This window comes from Oncorhynchus nerka, linkage group LG19 (assembly GCF_034236695.1).
Source record: "Oncorhynchus nerka isolate Pitt River linkage group LG19, Oner_Uvic_2.0, whole genome shotgun sequence".
Taxonomy (NCBI): domain Eukaryota; kingdom Metazoa; phylum Chordata; class Actinopteri; order Salmoniformes; family Salmonidae; genus Oncorhynchus; species Oncorhynchus nerka.
The window spans coordinates 47,250,878-47,271,817 of record NC_088414.1 but is presented as its reverse complement, the minus strand read 5'-3'; the positions used below and the strand labels follow the sequence as shown (position 1 = coordinate 47,271,817).

The following is a 20,940-nucleotide window of genomic DNA, read 5'->3' as shown; positions in this document are numbered from 1 at the left end:
TTTCCCTCTCTCTCCCTAGTTAACATGACACCGTTTCCCTCTCTACCTGGTTAACATGACACCGTTTCCCTCTCTCCTTAGTTAACATGACACCGTTTCCCTCTCTCTCCCTAGTTAACATGACACCGTTTCCCTCTCTCTCCCTAGTTAACATGACACCGTTTCCCTCTCTCCCTAGTTAACATGACACCGTTTCCCTCTCTCCCTAGTTAACATGACACCGTTTCCCTCTCTCTCCCTAGTTAACATGACACCGTTTCACTCTCTCTCCCTAGTTAACATGACACCGTTTCCCTCTCTCCTTAGTTAACATGACACCGTTTCCCTCTCTCCTTAGTTAACATGACACCGTTTCCCTCTCTCCTTAGTTAACATGATACCGTTTCCCTCTCTCTTTCCCTCTCTCCTTAGTTAACATGACACCTTTTCCCTCTCTCCTTAGTTAACATGACACCGTTTCACTCTCTCTCCCTAGTTAACATGACACCGTTTCCCTCTCTCCTTAGTTAACATGACACCGTTTCCCTCTCTCCTTAGTTAACATGACACCGTTTCCTCTCTCTCCCTAGTTAACATGACACCGTTTCCCTCTCTCCTTAGTTAACATGACACCGTTTCCCTCTCTCCTTAGTTAACATGACACCGTTTCCCTCTCTCTCCTTAGTCAACATGACACCGTTTCCCTCTCTCTCCTTAGTCAACATGACACCGTTTCCCTCTCTCTCCCTAGTTAACATGACACCGTTTCCCTCTCTCTCCCTAGTTAACATGACACCGTTTCCCTCTCTCTCCCTAGTTAACATGACACCGTTTCCCTCTCTCCTTAGTTAACATGACACCGTTTCCCTCTCTCTCCCTAGTTAACATGACACCGTTTCCCTCTCTACCTGGTTAACATGACACCGTTTCCCTCTCTCCCTAGTTAACATGACACCGTTTCCCTCTCTCTCCCTAGTTAACATGACACCGTTTCCCTCTCTCTCCCTAGTTAATATGACACCGTTTCCCTCTCTCTCCCTAGTTAACATGACACCGTTTCACTCTCTCTCCTTAGTTAACATGACACCGTTTCCCTCTCTCCTTAGTTAACATGACACAGTTTCCCTCTCTCTCCCTAGTTAACATGACACCGTTTCCCTCTCTCTCCCTAGTTAACATGACACCGTTTCCCTCTCTACCTGGTTAACATGACACCGTTTCCCTCTCTCTCCTTAGTTAACATGACACCGTTTCCCTCTCTCTCCCTGGTTAACATGACACCGTTTCCCTCTCTCCCTAGTTAACATGACACCGTTTCCCTCTCTCCCTAGTTAACATGACACCGTTTCCCTCTCTCCCTAGTTAACATGACACCGTTTCCCTCTCTCTCCTTAGTTAACATGACACCGTTTCCCTCTCTCTCCCTGATTAACATGACACCGTTTCCCTCTCTCTCCTTAGTTAACATGACACCGTTTCCCTCTCTCTCCCTAGTTAACATTACACCGTTTCACTCTCTCTCCCTAGTTAAGATGACACCGTTTCCCTCTCTACCTGGTTAACATGACACCGTTTCCCTCTCTCTCCCTAGTTAACATGACACCGTTTCCCTCTCTCCCTAGTTAACATGACACCGTTTCCCTCTCTCCCTAGTTAACATGACACCGTTTCCCTCTCTCCCTAGTTAACATGACACCGTTTCCCTCTCTCCCTAGTTAACATTACACCGTTTCACTCTCTCTCCCTAGTTAACATGACACCGTTTCCCTCTCTCTCCTTAGTTAACATGACACCGTTTCCCTCTCTCCCTAGTTAACATGACACCGTTTCCCTCTCTCTCCCTAGTTAACATGACACCGTTTCCCTCTCTCTCCCTAGTCAACATGACACCGTTTCCCTCTCTCTCCCTAGTTAACATGACACCGTTTCCCTCTCTCTCCCTAGTTAACATGACACCGTTTCCCTCTCTCTCCCTAGTTAACATGACACCGTTTCCCTCTCTCTCCCTAGTTAACATGACACCGTTTCCCTCTCTCTCCCTAGTTAACATGACACCGTTTCCCTCTCTCTCCCTAGTTAACATGACACCATTTCCCTCTGTCTCCCTAGCTAACGTCTCACTGTTTCCCTTTACCATCCCTCCCTATCCCCCCCACTCCCCTATCCCTCCACCTCTCGCCTCTTCCTTCCTCCCTCCCCCCCATCGCCTCTTCCTCCCTCTCTCCTCTTCCTTCCTCCCTCTCTCCTCTCTCCCCCTCCTCTCTCCATGCAACCACTCATCTCCCTAGGGGACGACACAGGTGTGTGTAGATGCTTGGTAGATCCTCCTGTGTATTTCTTCTCTCATAGACAGACAGACAGAGAAGAGGTCTATCTATCTAGATGTCAATCCGTCAAGTCTGTATGTCCGTCTAGACGTCCGTCCGTCCGTCCGCTGTGATCTACACCATTACACATCTCTATCAGTTTACAGTACCTACCTCCTCGCTCCTCAGGGTGTGCGTGTCTGTGCGTGTGTGTGTGTGTGACAGAGAGCGAGAGTTGCTGTGAGACGGCGGGATGAAAGGAAATATAAAGTAAATATGAGCCTGGGTAAAACAGCAGGAAGACAGTTTTGGAGAATAGATTTAGTGAAGTCTGTGTGTGACACCACAGTGTGTGATAAACCAGGACTACTGAACAGAGCTGTTAGAATGACCAGTTCAGCTGATGGGCAGTTAGTAGCATGTTACTACAGTCCTGTAACACACACAGGCGAGAGCCAGGCACGTTCCTACACTGACCCACCCGGTATGTGTGTGTGGGTGAGCACGCGTGTGTGTCTAGTCCGATTGGCTAAAAGCTCCTTGGCCTAGTGGTTGCCCCTGGAGACCAATAGTCTCGATAAACACCAGCAGGGGATTTGATTGATCCTCCCTCCCTCCTCCATCCATCCATAGATACCTACACTACATAACCAAAAGTATGTGGACACCTGCTCGTCGAACATCTCATTCCAAAATCATGGGTATTTAATATGGAGTTGGTCCCCCCCTTCACTGCTATAACAGCCTCCACTCTTCTGGGAAGGCTTTCCACTAGATGTTGGAACATTGCTGCTATAACAGCCTCCACTCTTCTGGGAAGGCTTTCCACTAGATGTTGGAACATTGCTGCTATAACAGCCTCCACTCTTCTGGGAAGGCTTTCCACTAGATGTTGGAACATTGCTGCTATAACAGCCTCCACTCTTCTGGGAAGGCTTTCCACTAGATGTTGGAACATTGCTGCTATAACATCCTCCACTCTTCTGGGAAGGCTTTCCACTAGATGTTGGAACATTGCTGCTATAACAGCCTCCACTCTTCTGGGAAGGCTTTCCACTAGATGTTGGAACATTGCTGCTATAACAGCCTCCTCTTTTCTGGGAAGGCTTTCCACTAGATGTTGGAACATTGCTGCTATAACAGCCTACACTCTTCTGGGAAGGCTTTCCACTAGATGTTGGAACATTGCTGCTATAACAGCCTACACTCTTCAGGGAAGGCTTTCCACTAGATGTTGGAACATTGCTGTGGGGACTTGCTTCCATTCAGCTACAACAGCATTAGTGAGGTCGGACACTGATGTTGGCTCGCAGTCGGCCTTCCAATTCATCCCAAAGGTGTCCGATGGTGTTGAGGTCAGGGCTCTGTGCAGGCCAGTCAAGTTCTTCCACGCCGATCTCGACAAACCATTTCTGTATGGACCTCGCTTTGTGCACAGGGGCATTGTCATGCTGAAACAGGAAAGGACCTTCCCCAAACTGTTGCCACAAAGTTGAAAGCACAGAATCGTCGAGAATGTCATTGTATGTTGTAGGGTTAAGATTTTCCTTCACTGGAACCAAGGGGCCTGAACCATTAAAAATAGCCCCAGATCGTTATTCCTCCTCCACCAAACTTTACAGTTGGCGCTATGCATTCTGGCAGGTGGCGTTCTACTGGCATCCACCAAACCCAGATTCGTCCGTCAGACTGCCAGATAGTGAAGCGTGATTCATCACTCCAGAGAACGTGTTTCCACTGCTCCAGAGTCCAATGGCGGCGAGCTTTACACCACTCCAGCTGACGCTTGGCATTGTGTATGGTGATCTTAGGCTTGTGTGCAGCTGCTCGGCCATGGAAACCCATTTCATGAAGCTCACGACTAACAGTTATTGTGTTGACATTACTTCCAGAGGCAGTTTGGAACTCGGTATTGAGTGTTGCAACCGAGGACAGAGGCAGTTTGGAACTCGGTATTGAGTGTTGCAACCGAGGACAGAGGCAGTTTGGAACTCGGTATTGAGTGTTGCAACCGAGGACAGAGGCAGTTTGGAACTCGGTATTGAGTGTTGCAACCGAGGACAGAGGCAGTTTGGAACTCGGTATTGAGTGTTGCAACCGAGGACAGAGGCAGTTTGGAACTCGGTATTGAGTGTTGCAACCGAGGACAGAGGCAGTTTGGAACTCGGTATTGAGTGTTGCAACCGAGGACAGAGGCAGTTTGGAACTCGGTATTGAGTGTTGCAACCGAGGACAGAGGCAGTTTGGAACTCGGTATTGAGTGTTGCAACCGAGGACAGAGGCAGTTTGGAACTCGGTATTGAGTGTTGCAACCGAGGACAGAGGCAGTTTGGAACTCTGTATTGAGTGTTGCAACCGAGGACAGACCATTTTTCCATGCCACGCACTTCACAGCACTCACGGTCCCGTTCTGTGAGCTTCTGTGGCCTACCGCTTCGTGGCTGAGCCGGTGTTTCCACTTTACAGTAACAGCACTTACAGTTGACCGGGGCAGCTCTAGGAGGCTAGAAATGTGACAAACTAACTTGTTGGAATGGTAGCATCCTAGGGCGCATCCTATCTTCAGTAGTCACCTCACTGTGTCAATGAGAAGTATAGCCACCTCAATGAGAAGCATCTTCTCTAGTCACCTCACTGTGTCAATGAGAAGCATCTTCTCTAGTCACCTCACTGTGTCAATAAGAAGCATCTTCTCTAGTCACCTCACTGTGTCAATGAGAAGTATCTTCTCTAGCCACCTCAATGAGAAGCATCTTCTCTAGTCACCTCACTGTGTCTATGAGAAGCATCTTCTCTAGTCACCTCACTGTGTCAATAAGAAGCATCTTCTCTAGTCACCTCAATGAGAAGCATCTTCTCTAGCCACCTCACTGTGTCAATGAGAAGCATCTTCTCTAGTCACCTCACTGTGTCAATGAGAAGTATCTTCTCTAGTCACCTCACTGTGAAGTATCTTCTCTAGCCACCTCACTGAGGTGGAGGAGAGAAAAGAGGAGAAAGATGGGGGAAGAGAGAGGACGTTAAAAACCCAGTGTTTATGCTCTCCTGGAGCTTAGGGGCTTTCAGAGGACGTTATAACCCAGTGTTTATGCTCTCCTGGAGCTTAGGGGCTTTCAGAGGACGTTATAACCCAGTGTTTATGCTCTCCTGGAGCTTAGGGGCTTTCAGAGGACGTTATAACCCAGTGTTTACGCTCTCCTGGAGCTTAGGGGCTTTCAGAGGACGATAGTAAAGAACAACAGAAGAAACGGAGGAGAGGAGTAGTAGGGAGCAGAAAGCCAAAGAAGTATTTTCTATCCATCAGATCTCTCCCTCCCTCCCCCTACTCCCCCGTCTCTCCCTCCCCCATCTCTCCCTCCCCCACTCCCCCATCTCTCCCTCCCCCCACTCCCCCACCTCTCTCCCTCCCCCCACTCCCCCATCTCTCTCTCCCTCCCCCACCTCTCCCTCCCCCTACTCCCCACCTCTCTCCCTCTCCCCATCTCTCTCCCCCATCCCCATCTCTCCCTCCTCCCCACTCCCCCATCTCTCTCTCTCTCCCCCACTCCCCATCTCCCTCCCTCCCCCACCTCTCTCTCCCTCCCCCACTCCCCCACCCTCTCCCTCCCCCTACTCCCCCATCTCTCTCCCTCCCCCACTCCCCATCTCTCCCTCCCCCACTCCCCCATCTCTCCCTCCCTCACCTCTCTCCCTCCCCCTACTCCCCATCTCTCTCTCCCTCCCCCACACCCCCATCTCTCTCTCCCTCCCCCACTCCCCCATCTCTCCCTCCCCCACTCCCCCATCTCTCCCTCCCCACTCCCCCCTCTCTCTCTCCCCTATAATGCTGCTGCTAACAGTAGAACTACTGATGAAGTGAGATGTAGAGATCCCAGCTCAGCTAATGCTGTTGCTAACAGCAACAGTGTATTAAAGTGAAGGCATAAAAACTAACTAATCATCAACTAACCCCCCCCAAAATAAAATGTTAAGCAAAATATATTTTACATTCTTCAAAAGGAGCCACCTTTTTGCCTTGATGACACTCTTGGCATTCTGTCAACCAGTTCAACCCGGAATGCTTTTCCAACAGTTCTTGAAGGAGTTCCCACCTATGTTGGATTGGCATTATTGGTGTTAAAATACAGCAGTTATGCTATTTGGAAACACCAGGACGCTGATGTCATACAGACTGTAGTTGGTGATGTCATACAGACTGTAGTTGGTGATGTCATATAGACTGTAGTTGGTGATGTCATACAGACTGTAGTTTGTGATGTCAAACAGGCTGTAGTTGGTGATGTCATACAGACTGTAGTTGGTGATGTCATACAGACTGTAGTTGGTGATGTCATACAGACTGTAGTTGGTGATGTCATACAGACTGTAGTTGGTGATGTCATACAGACTGTAGTTTGTCATGTCATACGGACTGTAGTTGGTGATGTCATACAGACTGTAGTTGGTGATGTCATACAGACTGTAGTTGGTGATGTCATACAGACTGTAGTTGGTGATGTCATACAGACTGTAGTTGGTGATGTCATATAGACTGTAGTTAGTGATGTCATACAGACTGTAGTTTGTGATGTCATACAGACTGTAGTTTGTGATGTCATACAGACTGTAGTTAGTGATGTCATACAGACTGTAGTTTGTGTTTTCATAGTTTTTCATAACGACAAGATTGATGACAATAGAATGTTGATGATGTCACTGCGACAGCTGTTGATCGACGTGGTATAAACCAGAATTTAGTCTTGAAACCTTTGGTTGTTTACTACACTACCGTACTCACTCGGTTTAGCACATGGCCTCACATGTAAAGAGATGGGCGGGGCTAAAGGCTTAAGAGGGTGTGAACGATGCTGAATGGGCGGGGCTAAAGGCTTAAGAGGGTGTGAACTATGCTGAATGGGTGGGGCTAAGGCTTAAGAGGGTGTGAACGATGCTGAATGGGCGGGGCTAAAGGCTTAAGAGGGTGTGAACTATGCTGAATGGGTGGGGCTAAGGCTTAAGAGGGTGTGAACGATGCTGAATGGGCGGGGCTAAAGGCTTAAGAGGGTTTGAACGATGCTGAATGGGTGGGGCTAAAGGCTTAAGAGGGTTTGAACGATGCTGAATGGGCGGGGCTAAAGGCTTAAGAGGGTGTGAACGATGCTGAATGGGTGGGGCTAAGGCTTAAGAGGGCGTGAACGATGCTGAATGGGGGGAGAGAAAAAAGATCTCTCCAAAATATTCAAGGGTCATTTTCTCAAAAGTGAGGTTATAAGTTTATCAAATTTGAAAGCAGAATGACTTTCCCATTGTTCCTCAAATGTAGTGTATAACACACCATTTTCTAGCTCTGAGTCTCTACTTTATCCCATGTAAAAACACCATTGTTGCTTCATAAGACGAATCGAGCCGGTCGGTCACATGTCCCAGTGTGTGTGCGTGTGTCCCAGTGTGTGTGTGTGTGTGTGTGTCCCAGTGTGTGTGTGTGCGTGGTGTCCCAGTGTGTGTGTGTGTGTGTGGTGTCCCAGTGTGTGTGTGTGGTGTCCCAGTGTGTGTGTGTGGTGTCCCAGTGTGTGTGTGTGTGTGGTGTCCCAGTGTGTGTGTGTGTGTGGTGTCCCAGTGTGTGTGTGTGGTGTCCCAGTGTGTGTGTGTGTGTGGTGTCCCAGTGTGTGTGTGTGGTGTCCCAGTGTGTGTGTGTGGTGTCCCAGTGTGTGTGTGTGGTGTCCCAGTGTGTGTGTGTGGTGTCCCAGTGTGTGTGTGTGTGTGTGTGTGTGTCCCAGTGTGTGTGTGTGTGTCCCAGTGTGTGTGTGTGTGTGTGTGTGTGTGTGTGTGTGTGTCCCAGTGTGTGTGTGTGTGTCCCAGTGTGTGTGCGTGTGTCCCAGTGTGTGTGCGTGTGTGTGTGTGTGTCCCAGTGTGTGTGTGTGTGTCCCAGTGTGTGTGTGTGTGTGTCCCAGTGTGTGTGTGTGGTGTCCCAGTGTGTGTGCGTGTGTGTGTGTGTGTCCCAGTGTGTGTGTGTGGTGTCCCAGTGTGTGTGCGTGTGTGTGTGTGTGTCCCAGTGTGTGTGTGTGTGTCCCAGTGTGTGTGTGTGTGTGTGTGTCCCAGTGTGTGTGTGTATGTGTGTGTGTCCCAGTGTGTGTGTGTCCCAGTGTGTGTGTGTGTGTGTGTGTGTATACACATGTCCCAGCACCCCTCGGTAATGAAGGATACTTCCCGTTAGGGCCGGCTGCTATGCGGTAGTCACTGTAGCTGTTACTGGGGTGGAAGTTGAAAACAAACATAACGTTGGCTCTTTCAAACACGATCACTTTATCCTTCTCGTCCGCTGTGGTCATCAACACCTGAAGGACAGAGGAAGAAGAGGAGGGTGGAAGAATGAGAGGAAAGATAATATATAATTGTGATAGCTATTATGTGATTTCCTGCAAGACAGGAATGTCAGTGTTCTGCCATGGCCAAGCGATGAGCCCGGATCTCAATCCCATTGAGCACGTCAGGGACCTGTTGGATCGGAGGGTGAGAGCTAGGGCCATTCCCCCCAGAAATGTCCAGGAACACTCAGGTGCCTTGGTGGAAGAGTGGGGTAACATCTCACAGCAAGAACTGGCAAATCTGGTGCAGTCCATGAGGAGGAGATGCACTGCAGTACTTAATGCAGCTGGTGGCCACACCAGATACTGACTGTTACTTCTGATTTTGACCCCCCCTTTTGTTCAGGGACACATTATTCAATTTCATTCGTCACATGTCTGTGGAACTTGCTCAGTTTATGTCTCAGTTGTTGAATCTTATGTTCATGAAAATATTTACACATGTTAATTAAGTTTGCTGAAAATAAACCCATCGGCACAAAACGGAGGAAAAACTGCTGGAGTCAAAAGTGGCCTCTACAGTCTGGACATCACTGAGCCTAAATACTTCCTCCAGGGATTAATGAGAAAGGGAGGAACAGGAGCCTTATTCTATAGCAGCAAGGTGCTAGTCTTTATCAACTGGGGAGGAGAGATGGGATGTGAAACGAGAGCCTTATTCTATAGCAGCAAGGTGTTAGATGGGATGTGAAACGAGAGCCTTATTCTATAGCAGCAAGGTGCTAGTCTTTATCAACTGGGGAGGAGAGATGGGATGTGAAACGAGAGCCTCCTTGTACGTGAATTTGAACATTGAGAAGTCATGAGTAAAGTATAAATGATACTCAGATATTTAAGTATACATGTAATAATACTCAGATATTAAAGCAATAAAGGCACGGGGGGGATTTATCCTTAGGCACGATGCAACGCGGAGTGCCTGGACGCAGCCCTTAGCCGTAGTATATTGGCCGTATACCACAAACCCACGATGTGCGTTATTATAAACTATTTATCAATGCAATTAGAGCAGTAAATATAACTCTTTTTTTTTCATACCCGTGGTATACGGTCTGATATACCATAGCTGTCAGCCAATCAGCATTCAGGGCACTAACAACACAGTTTATAATTTAAGATAGCCGAGACCACCCCAAGAAATGACGTTGATGATTGCAGTGTCTTAAAACAAATGAAATGTTCTGCTTGTCTCCTACCTTCTGGGAGGCCAGCCATCCATATTTGTCCTCCGTGAGGTTCATGTCTCTGTCAAAAGCGTAAAGCTGTGTATAGCGTAGGTTGTTGTCAGGGTCTAACAGGTCGTACTGACGACGGGCATACTGGTAACTCTCGCCATTACCCTTCCTGGGGAAGTCCAGCCAATCTGGGTGGCCAAACTCATTACCTACGGGGAGACAAAAACAGAAAGAACACAGGTCTTTACGGGGGGAGACAAAAACAGAGAGAACACAGGTCTTTACAGGGAGAGACAAAAACAGAAAGAACACAGGTCTTTACAGGGAGAGACAAAAACAGAGAGAACACAGGTCTTTACAGGGAGAGACGCTCAAACAGAAAGAACACAGGTCTTTACGGGGGGAGACGCTCAAACAGAAAGAACACAGGTCTTTACGGGGGGAGACGCTCAAACAGAAAGAACACAGGTCAGAGAGGGAAAGAGACAGGAGAGGGGAGAAAGAGGGCCTACTAGAGGGAGGAGGGAGGGGGAAAGAGGGCCTACTAGAGGGGAGAGAGGAGGGGGAAGAGGGCCTACTAGAGGGAGGAGGAGGGGGAAAGAGGGCCTACTAGAGGGAGAGAGGAGGGGGAAAGAGGGCCTACTAGAGGGAGGAGGGAGGGGGGGAAAGAGGGCCTACTAGAGGGGAGAGAGGAGGGGGAAAGAGGGCCTACTAGAGGGGAGAGAGGAGGGGGAAAGAGGGCCTACTAGAGGGAGAGAGGAGGGGGAAAGAGGGCCTACTAGAGGGAGAGAGGAGGGGGAAAGAGGGCCTACTAGAGGGAGGAGGGAGGAGGGGGAAAGAGGGCCTACTAGAGGGAGAGAGGAGGGGGAAAGAGGGCCTACTAGAGGGAGAGAGGAGGGGGAAAGAGGGCCTACTAGAGGGAGAGAGGAGGGGGAAAGAGGGCCTACTAGAGGGAGAGGAGGGGGAAAGAGGGCCTACTAGAGGGAGAGAGGAGGGGGAAAGAGGGCCTACTAGAGAGACAGGAGAGGGGAGAAAGAGGTCATACTAGAGAGAGGAGGGGGCTACTAGAGAGAGAGGGGGCTACTAGAGAGAGGAAGGGGGAAAGAGGGCCTACTAGAGAGAGGAGGAGGGGGAAAGAGGGCCTACTAGAGGGAGAGAGGAGGGGAGAAAGAGGTCCTACTAGAGGGAGAGAGAGGGGAGAAAGAGGTCCTACTAGAGGGAGAGAGGAGGGGGAAAGAGGGTCTACTAGAGAGAGGAGGGGGAAGAGGTCATACTAGAGAGACAGGAGAGGGGAGAAAGAGGTCCTACTAGAGAGACAGGAGAGGGGAGAAAGAGGTCCTACTAGAGGGAGAGAGGAGGGGGAAAGAGGGTCTACTAGAGAGAGGAGGGGGAAGAGGTCATACTAGAGAGACAGGAGAGGGGAGAAAGAGGTCATACTAGAGAGAGGAGGGGGAAAGAGGGCCTACTAGAGAGAGGAGAGGGGGAAAGAGGGCATACTAGAGAGACAGGAGAGGTGAAAAAGGGCCTACTAGAGGGAGGAGGGGGAAAGAGGGCCTACTAGAGGGAGAGAGGAGGGGGAAAGAGGGCCTACTAGAGGGAGAGAGGAGGGGGAAAGAGGGCCTACTAGAGGGAGAGAGGAGGGGGAAAGAGGGCCTACTAGAGGGAGAGGAGGGGGAAAGAGGGCCTACTAGAGGGAGAGAGGAGGGGGAAAGAGGGCCTACTAGAGAGACAGGAGAGGGGAGAAAGAGGTCATACTAGAGAGAGGAGGGGGGAAAGGGCCTACTAGAGAGAGAGGGGGCTACTAGAGAGAGGAAGGGGGAAAGAGGGCCTACTAGAGAGAGGAGGGGGAAAGAGGGCCTACTAGAGGGAGAGAGGAGGGGAGAAAGAGGTCCTACTAGAGGGAGAGAGAGGGGAGAAAGAGGTCCTACTAGAGAGACAGGAGAGGGAGAAAGAGGTCCTACTAGAGGGAGAGAGGAGGGGGAAAGAGGGTCTACTAGAGAGAGGAGGGGGAAGAGGTCATACTAGAGAGAGGAGGGGGAAAGAGGGCCTACTAGAGAGAGGAGAGGGGAAAGAGGGCCTACTAGAGGGGAAAAGGGGAGAGGGGGAGGAGGGGGAAAGAGGGCCTATTAGAGGGAGAGAGGAGGGGGGGAAAGAGGGCCTATAGAGGGAGAGAGAGGAGGGGGAGAGGGCCTATTAGGGGGGCTACTAGAGAGAGGAAGGGGGAAAGAGGGCCTACTAGAGAGAGGAAGGGGGAAAGAGGGCCTACTAGAGAGAGGAGGGGGGAAAGAGGGCCTACTAGAGAGAGGAGGGGGAAAGAGGGCCTACTAGAGGGAGAGAGGAGGGGAGAAAGAGGTCCTACTAGAGAGACAGGAGAGGGGAGAAAGAGGTCCTACTACAGGGAGAGAGGAGGGGGAAAGGATGTCATAAGGATGTCATAAGGTGAATGCACCAATTTGTAAGTCGCTCTGGATAAGAGAGTCTGCTAAATGACTTAAATGTAAATGTAAATGGAAAGAGGGTCTACTAGAGAGAGGAGGGGGAAGAGGTCATACTAGAGAGAGGAGGGGGAAAGAGGGCCTACTAGAGAGAGGAGGGGGAAAAGAGGGCCTACTAGAGAGAGGAGGGGGAAGAGGGCCTACTAGAGGGAGGAGGGGAAAGAGGGCCTACTAGAGAGAGGAGGGGGAAGGAGGGCCTACTAGAGAGGGGGGCTACTAGAGGGAGGAGGGGGAAAGAGGGTCTACTAGAGACAGGAGGGGAGGAAAGAGGGCCTACTAGAGGGAGGAGGGGGAGAGAGGGCCTACTAGAGGGAGGAGGGGAAAGAGGGCCTACTAGAGAGAGGAGGGGGAAAAAGAGGTCCTACTAGAGAGAGGAGGGGGAAAGAGGGCCTACTAGAGGGAGAGAGAGGGGAGAAAGAGGTCCTACTAGAGAGACAGGAGAGGGGAGAAAGAGGTCCTACTAGAGGGAGAGAGGAGGGGGAAAGAGGGCCTACTAGAGGGAGGAGGGGGGAAAGAGGGCCTACTAGAGAGAGGAGGGGAAAGAGGGCCTACTAGAGGGAGGAGGGGGGAAAGAGGGCCTACTAGAGAGAGGAGGGGAAAGAGGGCCTACTAGAGAGAGGAGGGGGAAAAAGAGGGCCTACTAGAGAGAGGAGGGGGGAAAGAGGGCCTACTAGAGAGAGGAGGGGAAAGAGGGCCTACTAGAGGGAGGAGGGGGAAAGAGGGCCTACTAGAGAGAGGAGGGGAAAGAGGGCCTACTAGAGAGAGGAGGGGAAAGAGGGCCTACTAGAGGGAGAGGGGGGAAAAGAGGGCCTACTAGAGAGAGGAGGGGGGAAAGAGGGCCTACTAGAGAGAGGAGGGGGAAGAGGGCCTACTAGAGGGAGGAGGGGGAGAGGGCCTACTAGAGAGAGGAGGGGGGAAAAGAGGGCCTACTAGAGAGAGGAGGGGGGGAAAGAGGGCCTACTAGAGGGAGAGAGGAGGGGAGAAAGAGGTCCTACTAGAGAGACAGGAGAGGGGAGAAAGAGGTCCTACTACAGGGAGAGAGGAGAGGGGAGAAAGAGGTCCTACTACAGGGAGAGAGGAGGGGGGAAAGGATGTCATAAGGATGTCATAAGGTGAATGCACCAATTTGTAAGTCGCTCTGGATAAGAGAGTCTGCTAAATGACTTAAATGTAAATGTAAATGGAAAGAGGGTCTACTAGAGAGAGGAGGGGGGAAGAGGTCATACTAGAGAGAGGAGGGGGAAAGAGGGCCTACTAGAGAGAGGAGGGGGAAAAGAGGGCCTACTAGAGAGAGGAGGGGGAAGAGGGCCTACTAGAGGGAGGAGGGGAAAGAGGGCCTACTAGAGAGAGGAGGGGGAAGGAGGGCCTACTAGAGAGGGGGGCTACTAGAGGGAGGAGGGGGAAAGAGGGTCTACTAGAGACAGGAGGGGAGGAAAGAGGGCCTACTAGAGGGAGGAGGGGGAGAGAGGGCCTACTAGAGGGAGGAGGGGAAAGAGGGCCTACTAGAGAGAGGAGGGGGAAAAAGAGGTCCTACTAGAGAGAGGAGGGGGAAAGAGGGCCTACTAGAGGGAGAGAGAGGGGAGAAAGAGGTCCTACTAGAGAGACAGGAGAGGGGAGAAAGAGGTCCTACTAGAGGGAGAGAGGAGGGGGAAAGAGGGCCTACTAGAGGGAGGAGGGGGGAAAGAGGGCCTACTAGAGAGAGGAGGGGAAAGAGGGCCTACTAGAGGGAGGAGGGGGAAAGAGGGCCTACTAGAGAGAGGAGGGGAAAGAGGGCCTACTAGAGAGAGGAGGGGGAAAAAGAGGGCCTACTAGAGAGAGGAGGGGGGGAAAGAGGGCCTACTAGAGAGAGGAGGGGAAAGAGGGCCTACTAGAGGGAGGAGGGGGGAAAGAGGGCCTACTAGAGAGAGGAGGGGAAAGAGGGCCTACTAGAGAGAGGAGGGGAAAGAGGGCCTACTAGAGGGAGAGGGGGGGAAAAGAGGGCCTACTAGAGAGAGGAGGGGGAAAGAGGGCCTACTAGAGAGAGGAGGGGGAAGAGGGCCTACTAGAGGGAGGAGGGGGAGAGGGCCTACTAGAGAGAGGAGGGGGAAAGAGGGCCTACTAGAGGAGGAAGGGGGAAAGAGGGCCTACTAGAGAGAGGGGGAGGGCCTACTAGAGGGAGGAGGGGGAAGAGGGCCTACTAGAGGGAGGAGGGGGAAGAGGGCCTACTAGAGGGAGGAGGGGGAAGAGGGCCTACTAGAGGGAGGAGGGGGAAGAGGGCCTACTAGAGAGAGGAGGGAAAAGAGGGCCTACTAGAGGGAGAGGGGGGAAAGAGGGCCCACTAGAGAGAGGAGGGGGAAAAGAGGGCCTACTAGAGAGGGGGGAAGAGGGCCTACTAGAGGGAGGAGGGGGGAAAGAGGGCCTACTAGAGGGAGGAGGGGGGAAGAGGGCCTACTAAAGAAAAGGGGGAAAGAGGGCCTACTAGAGGGAGGAGGGGGAAGAGGGCCTAATAGAGGGAAGAGGGGGAAGAGGGCCTACTAGAGGGAGGAGGGGAAAGAGGGCCTACTAGAGAGAGGGGGGGGAATGAGGACCTACTAGAGAGGAGGAGGGGGAAGGTGGGCCCACTAGAGAGAGAGAGGGGGGAAGAGGGCCTACTAGAGGGAGGAGGGGGAAAGAGGGCCTACTAGAGGGAGGAGGGGGAAAGAGGGCCTACTAGAGGGAGGAGGGTGGAAGAGGGCCCACTAGAGGGAAGAGGGGGAAGAGGTCCTAATAGAGGGAGGAGGGGGAAGAGGGCCTACTAGAGGGAAGAGGGGGAAGAGGTCCTACTAGAGGGAGGAGGGGGAAGAGGGCCTACTAGAGGGAAGAGGGGGAAGAGGGCCTACTAGAGGGAGGAGGGGGAAGAGGGCCTACTAGAGGGAGGGGGGGAGAGGGCCAACTAGAGAGAGGGGGAGAGGGCCTACAAGAGAGAGAGAGGGGGGAAAGAGGGCCTACAAGAGAGAGAGGGGGAAAGAGGGCCTACAAGAGAGAGGGAGGGGGAAGAGGGCCTACTAGAGAGAGGGGGAAGAGGGCCTACTAGAGAGAGGGGGGAGAGGGCCTACTAGAGGGAGGAGGGGAAAGAGGGCCTACTAGAGGGAGGAGGGGAAAGAGGGCCTACTAGAGAGAGGAGGGGGAAAGAGGGCCTACTAGAGAGAGGAGGGGGAAAGAGGGCCTACTAGAGAGAGGAGGGGGAAAAGAGGGCCTACTAGAGGGAGGAGGGGGAAGAGGGCCTACTAGAGGGAGGAGGGGGAAAGAGGGCCTACTAGAGGGAGGAGGGGGAAGAGGGCCTACTAAAGAAAAGGGGAGGAAGAGGGCCTACTAGAGGGAGGAGGGGGAAGAGGGCCTACTAGAGGGAGGAGGGGGAAGAGGGCCTACTAGAGGGAGGAGGGGAAAGAGGGCCTACTAGAGAGAGGAGGGAGGGAAAGAGGGCCCACTAGAGGGAGGAGGGGAAAGAGGGCCTACTAGAGAGAGGAGGAGGGAAAGAGGGCCTACTAGAGAGAGGAGGGGGAAGGAGGGCCCACTAGAGGGGGAGAGAGGGAGGGGGGGAAAGAGGGCCTACTAGAGGGAGGAGGGGGAAGAGGGCCCACTAGAGGGAGGAGGGGGAAGAGGGCCCACTAGAGGGAAGAGGGGGAAGAGGTCCTACTAGAGGGAGGAGGGGGAAGAGGGCCTACTAGAGGGAAGAGGGGGAAGAGGTCCTACTAGAGGGAGGAGGGGGAAGAGGGCCTACTAGAGGGAAGAGGGGGAGAGGGTCCTACTAGAGGGAGGAGGGGGAAGAGGGCCTACTAGAGGGAAGACGGGGGAGAGGGCCTACTAGAGGGAGGAGGGGGAAGAGGGCCTACTAGAGGGAGGGGGAGAGGGCCAACTAGAGAGAGAGGGGGAGAGGGCCAACTAGAGAGAGGGGGGAGAGGGCCTACAAGAGAGAAAGAGGGGGAAAGAGGGCCTACAAGAGAGAGAGGGGGAAAGAGGGCCTACTAGAGAGAGGGGGAAAGAGGGCCTACTAGAGAGAGAGAGGGGGAAAGAGGGCCTACAAGAGAGAGAGGGGGAAAGAGGGCCTACAAGAGAGAGAGGGGGAAAGAGGGCCTACAAGAGAGAGGGGGAAAGAGGGCCTACAAGAGAGAGAGGGGGAAAGAGGGCCTACTAGAGAGAGAGGGGGGAAAGAGGACCTACTAGAGAGAGGGGGAAAGAGGACCTACTAGAGAGAGAGGGGGGAAAGAGGGCCTACAAGAGAGAGAGGGGGGGAAAGAGGACCTACTAGAGAGAGGGGGGGAAAGAGGACCTACTAGAGACAGGAGAGAGATAAATAAAGACCCTACTCTGACTCAACACCACTGATTCCACTTCAAAGTTCTGAAGACTAAAGTCTACAACAACGAGTGAAAGACAGAAAGCAAAGAGGAGAGAAGAAGAGAAGATCAGGCAGAGCATTAGGGAGGAGTGGAATCACACAGAGGAGAGAAGAAGAGGCAGAGCATTAGGGAGGAGTGGAATCACACAGAGGAGAGAAGAAGAGGCAGAGCATTAGGGAGGAGTGGAATCACACAGAGGAGAGAAGAAGAGGCAGAGCATTAGGGAGGAGTGGAATCACACAGAGGAGAGAAGAAGAGGCAGAGCATTAGGGAGGAGTGGAATCACAAAGCTTGGTCTTGATCTTACTTAGTGAGGATAAATCAGCTGGTCGTATTCTAGACTGAAGAGGTCTTATCATTCGGCATACAGACAGGTGAAGACACGATTACACAGTTATGTTTCCATTAACCTGTCCACCTGTACGACCACGACCTCCCCTGTCCACCTGTACGACCTCCCCTGTCCACCTGTACGACCTCCCCTGTCCACCTGTACGACCACGACCTCCCCTGTCCACCTGTACGACCTCCCCTGTCCACCTGTACGACCTCCCCTGTCCACCTGTACGACCTCCCCTGTCCACCTGTACGACCACGACCTCCCCTGTCCACCTGTACGACCTCCCCTGTCCACCTGTACGACCTCCCCTGTCCACCTGTACGACCTCCCCTGTCCACCTGTACGACCTCCCCTGTCCACCTGTACGACCACGACCTCCCCTGTTCACCTGTACGACCACGACCTCCCCTGTTCACCTGTACGACCACGACCTCCCCTGTCCACCTGTACGACCTCCCCTGTCCACCTGTACGACCTCAACCTCCCCTGTCCACCTGTACGACCTCCCCTGTTCACCTGTACGACCTCCCCTGTTCACCTGTACGACCTCCCCTGTTCACCTGTACGACCTCCCCTGTTCACCTGTACGACCACGACCTCCCCTGTTCACCTGTACGACCTCCCCTGTTCACCTGTACGACCTCCCCTGTTCACCTGTACGACCACGACCTCCCCTGTTCACCTGTACGACCTCCCCTGTCCACCTGTACGACCACGACCTCCCCTGTTCACCTGTACGACCTCCCCTGTCCACCTGTACGACCTCCCCTGTCCACCTGTACGACCTCCCCTGTCCACCTGTACGACAACGACCTCCCCTGTCCACCTGTACGACCACGACCTCCCCTGTCCACCTGTACGACCACGACCTCCCCTGTTCACCTGTACGACCTCCCCTGTCCACCTGTACGACCTCCCCTGTCCACCTGTACGACCACGACCTCCCCTGTCCACCTGTACGACCACGACCTCCCCTGTCCACCTGTACGACCTCCCCTGTCCACCTGTACGACCACAACCTCCCCTGTCCACCTGTACGACCTCAACCTCCCCTGTCCACCTGTACGACCTCCCCTGTTCACCTGTACGACCTCCCCTGTTCACCTGTACGACCTCCCTGTTCACCTGTACGACCTCCCTGTTCACCTGTACGACCACGACCTCCCTGTTCACATGACCTCCCTGTTCACCCACGACCTCCCCTGTTCACCTGTACGACCACGACCTCCCCTGACCTCCTTCCACCTGTACGACCTCCCTGTCCACCACTGACCTCCCCTGTTCACCTGTACGACCTCCCCTGTCCACCTGTACGACCTCCCCTGTCCACCTGTACAACAACGACCTCCCCTGTTCACCTGTACGACCACGACCTCCCCTGTCCACCTGTACGACCACGACCTCCCCTGTTCACCTGTACGACCTCCCCTGTCCACCTGTACGACCACGACCTCCCCTGTCCACCTGTACGACCACGACCTCCCCTGTCCACCTGTACGACCACGACCTCCCCTGTTCACCTGTACGACCTCCCCTGTTCACCTGTACGACCTCCCCTGTCCACCTGTACCACCTCCCCTGTCCACCTGTACGACCTCCCCTGTCCACCTGTACGACCTCCCCTGTTCACCTGTACGACCTCCCCTGTCCACCTGTACGACCTCCCCTGTTCACCTGTACGACCTCCCCTGTCCACCTGTACGACCTCCCCTGTTCACCTGTACGACCTCCCCTGTTCACCTGTACGACCTCCCCTGTCCACCTGTACGACCTCCCCTGTCCACCTGCACGACCTCCCCTGTCCACCTGTACGACCACGACCTCCCCTGTCCACCTGTACGACCTCCCCTGTTCACCTGTACGACCTCCCTGTTCACCTGTACGACCTCCCCTGTTCACCTGTACGACCTCCCTGTCCACCTGTACGACCTCCCTGTCCACCTGTACGACCTCCCTGTTCACCTGTACGACCTCCCTGTTCACCTGTACGACCTCCCTGTTCACCTGTACAACCTCCCCTGTTCACCTGTACGACCTCCCCTGTTCACCTGTACGACCTCCCCTGTTCACCTGTACGACCTCCCCTGTTCACCTGTACGACCTCCCCTGTTCACCTGTACGACCTCCCCTGTTCACCTGTACGACCTCCCCTGTCCACCTGTACGACCTCCCCTGTCCACCTGTACGACCACGACCTCCCCTGTCCACCTGTACGACCTCCCCTGTCCACCTGTACGACCACGACCTCCCCTGTCCACCTGTACGACCACGACCTCCCCTGTCCACCTGTACGACCACGACCTCCCCTGTTCACCTGTACGACCTCCCCTGTTCACCTGTACGACCACGACCTCCACTGTTCACCTGTACGACCTCCCCTGTCCACCTGTACGACCACGACCTCCCCTGTTCACCCATGACAGCTCTGCCACGCAACTCAAAATCAGAAAGTTTGCTGACGACAACAGTGGTAGACATGACTACCAACAATAATGAGAGAGAGAGAGTTGAGATGAGTGATGAATGATGAGCCTACTGGGGGGAGGTGAGGAGTGGCCCTCTCTCAAAACGAAGGAGCCCATCGTGGACTACAGGAGACAGCACAGAGAGCCCCCCCCCTCCCATTGCATCTAAACAAATTAAAAGCTACATATTCTCAAGTCAAATAAATATTCAACCCGTGTTAAGACCAGCCTCAATAAGACCAGCCTCAATAAGACCAGCCTCAATAAGACCAGCCTCAATAAGACCAGCCTCAATAAGACCAGCCTCAATAAGACCAGCCTCAATAAGACCAGCCTCAATAAGACCAGCCTCAATAAGACCAGCCTCAATAAGACCAGCCTCAATAAGACCAGCCTCAATAAGACCAGCCTCAATAAGACCAGCCTCAATAAGACCAGCCTCAATAAGACCAGCCTCAATAAGTTGAGTAAAAATTGTGCGTAACAAGTCACATAATAAGTTGCATGAACTCTCTGTGTACAATAATACTGTTTAACATCATTTTTTGGAAAGACCCCTCTATGGAAAGACGAAACTCTCAGGAACACGTTGGTGTCCTACTCTAGGACCCCCACGAGAGTCTTGGGACTCGTCTGAAATCAGATCAAACCGATCTGACGACTTCTGTCTGTAGAATTAAAAATCTAAAAATCTAAAACTCAAAAACAAACAGTTAAAATGATCCATGACCTTCTCAAAACAATTCCACATGCTGCAACGTAGACAGGAAATGGGTCTATAAGCGGTGGGTGGAGGTTTAATCGGAGGTTTAAGTCAATGCTATTGGCTCGGTGGTTCCTGAGAGAAGTCAATGGAGAGAAACTCTGTGACTCCCACACTGCTGTGTGTGCGTGATGGAGTGAGAGATGGGAAGAGAGAGAGAGAGACGGGGGGGAGAGAGAGAGAGAGAGAGAGAGAGGGGAGAGAGAGAGAAAGAGAGAGAGAGGAGAGGGAGAGAGAGAGAGAGAGAGAGAGACGGGGAGAGAGAGAGAGAGAGAGAGAGACGGGGAGAGAGAGAGAGAGAGAGACGGGGGGAGAGAGAGAGAGAGAGAGAGACAGACGGGGGAGAGAGAGAGAGACAGGGGGAGAGAGAGAGAGACAGAGACGGGGGGAGAGAGACGGGGGAGAGAGAGAGAGACAGACGGGGGAGAGAGAGAGAGACAGAGACGGGGGGAGAGAGAGAGAGAGAGACGGGGGGAGAGAGACGGGGAGGGAGAGAGAGAGAGAGAGACGGGGGGGGGAGAGAGAGAGAGAGACGGGGGAGAGAGAGAGAGAGAGACGGGGGAGAGAGACGGGAGAGAGAGAGAGAGAGAGAGAGACGGGGGGAGAGAGAGACAGACGGGGGAGAGAGACGGGGGAGAGAGAGAGAGAGAGGGGGGGAGAGAGAGAGAGAGAGACCGGGGGGGAGAGAGAGAGAGACGGGGGGGAGAGAGAGAGA

General features: G+C 53.0%; 1 protein-coding gene across 1 annotated transcript in view; it reads right to left on the bottom strand.

Moving 5' to 3' along the window:
- Positions 1 to 20,940, bottom strand: part of gbe1a (glucan (1,4-alpha-), branching enzyme 1a) — a 183,974-nt gene that overhangs the window by 26,273 nt on the left and 136,761 nt on the right. Inside the window, exons 13-14 of the mRNA XM_065004992.1 lie at positions 9,826 to 10,013; positions 8,469 to 8,599 (exon numbers count right to left, since the gene is read on the bottom strand). Of these exons, the coding sequence (XP_064861064.1) occupies positions 8,469 to 8,599; positions 9,826 to 10,013 (319 nt within the window). The remainder of the gene's footprint in view (positions 1 to 8,468; positions 8,600 to 9,825; positions 10,014 to 20,940) is intronic.